The sequence below is a fragment of the Cicer arietinum genome, chromosome 1 (genome assembly GCF_000331145.2).
Source record: "Cicer arietinum cultivar CDC Frontier isolate Library 1 chromosome 1, Cicar.CDCFrontier_v2.0, whole genome shotgun sequence".
Taxonomy (NCBI): Eukaryota; Viridiplantae; Streptophyta; class Magnoliopsida; order Fabales; family Fabaceae; genus Cicer; species Cicer arietinum.
In genome coordinates this window covers 23,107,945-23,112,500 of record NC_021160.2, presented here as the reverse complement: position 1 = coordinate 23,112,500, position 4,556 = coordinate 23,107,945, and the positions used below count along the sequence as shown (strand labels likewise).

At 35.0% G+C, this 4,556-nt stretch overlaps 1 protein-coding gene across 1 annotated transcript; it reads right to left on the bottom strand.

Moving 5' to 3' along the window:
- Positions 1 to 2,695: 2,695 nt before the first annotated feature.
- Positions 2,696 to 4,556, bottom strand: LOC140918679 (uncharacterized). The gene is made up of 3 exons (XM_073363388.1): positions 4,254 to 4,556; positions 3,643 to 3,933; positions 2,696 to 3,040 (listed from the first exon to the last, which is right to left on the bottom strand). Exons 1-3 carry the CDS (start codon positions 4,554 to 4,556, stop codon positions 2,696 to 2,698), a joined length of 939 nt encoding a protein of 312 aa, XP_073219489.1.

The window sequence follows — 4,556 nt, the reverse complement described above, 5'->3', positions numbered from 1 at the left end:
ATATATATATATTATAATTAAACTAATCCAACAAATATCTAAATACTCTTACACACATCACTTCACTCACATTTCAAACTATTTTGATAAAAATATCTACTCTCGTCGCAACTCAATTGACATGTAAAGTTTTCAGCAACCCAAGATATTTTTAACAAAACTGCCTGGTATTAACTTCTTCGTAATGTACATAAATTATTCTTCGACAATTAATTTTAATCGGATTTGCAAAAATATATTTTTGGCATTTAAGTCACAAAATACCAAAAAATTGGGCTAAAAGCCTAAGAAGTTCAACACAAAATACCCTAAAATTGTATAACTTAGGATTTAAATTTAAGGGTCTTACAGATGAAATTTTTTTCCTAATATAATGTTGACAATCTAAGAACTGCACTCAACAAATTGTGGTGAACTGTCAAGAAATTGAAGATGTGATTGACAAAGTGAGAAATATATATGGTTGGATATCTATGGTTAGTGCAGGCAAGTCAAGAGAAACTTTTGTTTTGACTTTTTTTTGTCTCATTGTTATGAAAAATTCGCAAAGCTAAATCTTTTGCATTTTGAAGCAAAGTCAATTTCAGTCAAGTATAAGCATTAAACAGACATTGTTGTATTCCCCAGGTCTAAACTAATAATATCAGGGCAAGCTGCTTCAAGTCTTCATGGAAGGTTAATTTTTTTTCTTCTCACTGAACTATTTCATCGTATTCAAGTTTCACAACAAATCTAGGGTGTCAAGGTCATGTTGAGAAATATTTTTGATTTAACCCTTCTGAACAAATTGATTAAAAAGCATTTTATGCACGATTTTTTATTGAATAAAATATATTAAATGATGCTTTTGACATATTTTACTAGCCAAATTCATTAAGAAATTAATGAGATTTGTTCAGGCCACGTAAACCAATGAAATTCTAACAAATCACTATAAGTTTTGCTAACCCGTTATTGATCACTTAAAGTGCAACTTGTCTTTGATTGAAATTACTTTTTAGTTTGTCCTTTTTGATGTGGCAATATTTGAAGGAGGTAACACAATGCTTGATAAAGATATAGGAGTCTATTTTAATATATATAATAGAAGAGGGAAATTATATGAATGATGTTTAGGTAAAGTAGTACAAGAAATGCCAGACCAGAAATTAATAAAGGCATGGTTACACACTTCATTTTACAATCTTTTTCAGTTAGCTGATGGCCTTTTCTACCATTATTACATGTAAATTTTGCCCTAATATTAGGTAAATGGATAACATTGGAAAAAGATATCAAAGTTTGGAAGTCTACACAATTAAGAAATTCGAGAAAGAGAACAAATGCCTCTATTGTCATAGGCGCCAAGAATGCAATTAAAATGACCAATAAAAGCCACATGATGCTTACGAGCATCTTAAAGCCAATAAAGCTCATTCCAAAGATGTCGATGCTGTAAGTAAATATTAGAAGCATAAATAGCAACTATTCCAATAACAATATCATTCACAAGATCTAAAAGAGCAACCAATAAAAAGGAGTTAACGATAACAGTCAACCGCCAATTATTAGAGAAAAATTCCAGAGGTTAGGAACTAAACTATTCATATCATTAATAGCAACAACTTTCATGTTTAACGACTTCCAATAATTAGGAGAAATTTTAACAACAGTTGTCCAAGGTTGATCTATGAAAAGAAAATAATGAATATGAGAGAGACATAACCTTTTATGATCAAACTTAGTTTCGGTGTTGGCAAGACCCCTTAGATTCCAAAAAAGCCTCTTCATGAGGCCTGCACATTAGCATCCCTAGAACATGTTTCATTTTCACAACTTTTAGCTTTCTATTTCAAATTTTTACTAGAGGATTTGGTGAGCGTCTACTCAAAAGCATTATCCTTATCTTGTGAAAAATCCAATTTCTCCCCATTAAACATATCCGTTCAATTTTTATTAAAAATACCAAGACCCTTCTGAATTGAGGAGGTCAAATTATCCTCCACCACTTTTCATGCACACATTGAGGATCCATTTGAGTTTCCTTCACAAACTCAACATTATCTATTTGAAACTTACTATTCTAACTTTGTGACCAACTACCCCCGACTAGGCTCATGTGATGATGCAAATTCTGAGTTGGGGTAGTATAATCCAATAAAGGATTACTATCAGTACAAGCACTTGCAGGGACATTATTAACGCCACCAAGGGAATTTTGATTAGGTTGTTCAAAATGCAAAGTCGTATTATCAATTTCTTTTCTAGCTGCGTTAGCAGCTTCATCACCGAGATGTATGTCCTTTGAATTTCCATCTTTTGTCGCTTCATAAACCACCAAATCCTTTCCTTTGTCCACAATCTGCTTCAGGACATGGTTTGGTTTCGGTGTAGGGGGCTTCTGCACCTCCCCTTTAACCCTTATGTTACGACATATATTGCAAAAAGATATAAAATTTTCATACTCAATACCAATAAAAAAAAGCATAGTGTACTCTTTCAACAGGAACTTGATTACATATGAAAAATAAAAAATAACTCTACCGTAGTGCCCAAAGTTTTAATCCTCTGATGATTTTTCTTGTGGTACTATCAAGATATATTGGAATTCCAATGTTTCCATCAATGGTGAATAAAATTTTGGGCCTAATACTTCCGTGGAAGATTAGTAATATGAATCCAACACTGAAAAGAAACTTGTGTCTTAGATAAAGGATTAAATTATTTCTTCCATGGAAATAACCGCAATGAACTGGGATTCAATTGACAAGAATTTGGCATCATGGATAAACTTCTTTCGTTGTTGGTATGTGAAATCAGATGGAATTGCCTCACCTACCTTAAAATTAGCAAACTTGGCGAACCAAGGTGCCATGACAATAGTGAAGATGTGCTCATCGGCAAATTGGTCTCGAATCGGTCTAATGTCCTTATCCTCCTCAACTTTCGCCAATCGAGATAGGTGGTTAGCTACAGTGTTCTTTGATCCCTTGTTATCTCGGATCTCAATGTCGAATTCTTGTAGTAATAGAATCCATCTAAGTAACCTTGGTTTCGATTCCTGCTTAGTAAACAAATACCTCAAGGCAGCATGATCAGTGTAAACAATAACTTTCGATCCTAATAAATAAGATCAAAATTTATCAAAAGCATAAACTACAGCTAATAATTCTTTTTTAGTTGTGCCTGATTTAAAATGTGGCTAGCATAGTAGATTACATGCAACATCTTGTCTTTTCTTTGTCCCAGGACTACCCCAATAACACTGTCACTTCCATCACACATGATTTCAAAAGGTAGTGACCAGTCAGGTGTAGTGATAATGGAAGCAGTTATCAACTTATTTTTCAAATTGTTAAAAGCATGCAAACAATCCTCATTGAATTTGAAAGGTGTGTCTTTCACAAGTAGGTTTGTGAGTGGTTTTGCAATTTTAGAAAAATCTTTTATAAATCTCCTATGAAATTCAGCGTGGCCTAAAAAGCTTCTAATGCCTTTTTGGTTGTTAGGAGGGGGAAGTTTTTCAATAACTTCAACTTTGGCCTTGTCTACCTCGATCCCCTTGTGGGAAATTCGGTGGCCTAATACAATTCCCTCTCGTACCATAAAATGACATTTTTCCCAATTTAGGACCAAGTTGAATTTTTCACACCTTTCTAATACAAGAGACAAACTAATCAAACAATTATCGAAAGATGAACCAAAGACAGAAAAGTCGTCCATAAATACTTCGATATGTTTTTCAATCATATCGGAGAATATGGGCATCATACACCTATGAAATGTGGCAGGTGCATTGCAGAGCCCAAACGACATTCGCTGGTAAGCAAAGACCCCATACGGACATGTGAATGCAGTTTTCTTTTGATCCTCGGGTGCCACAACTATCTGATTGTATCCCGAATAGCCATCTAGGAAACAGTAATACTCATGTCCGGCTAGCCGCTCAAAGATCTGATCAATGAAAGGGAGTGAGAAATGATCCTTCCTCGTAGCGCTGTTCAACCTTCTATAGTCAATACACAGTCTCCATCTTATAACCGTTCATGTAGGAATTAGCTCGTTCTTTTCATTTGTGATGACGGCCGTTCCACCCTTGTTTGGTACAACTTGGACGGGACTCACCCAAGGGATATCTAAAATGGGGTAAATGAGACCGACTTCTATGAGCTTTACCACTTCTTTCCTAATCACTTTTTTCATTGTCGGATTCAATCTCCTTTGGGGTTGTACTGCCGGTTTGTGATTGTCCTCCATTAGGATTTTGTGCATACAAAAGTCAGACTTATTCCCTTCATGTCCTCAATGGACCAACCGATGGCACCCTTATGATTCCGCATAATTCTCAACAAATTTTCTTCTTGTAACTCACTCAAGCTTGCACTAATTATGGCTGGATTCTTATCTTCTTCACCCAAGAATACATATTTCAAATGAAGAGGCAATTTCTTGAGTTCAATCAGTGGTGTCTTTTTCTCTGAGGGCTTATCTTCATTCCCTTTCAACTCCTCCCATCTTGTAGGAAAACGGGGGGAGTAGGATGGCGATGCTTCCAATATAGCCAAAACCTCTTTCAT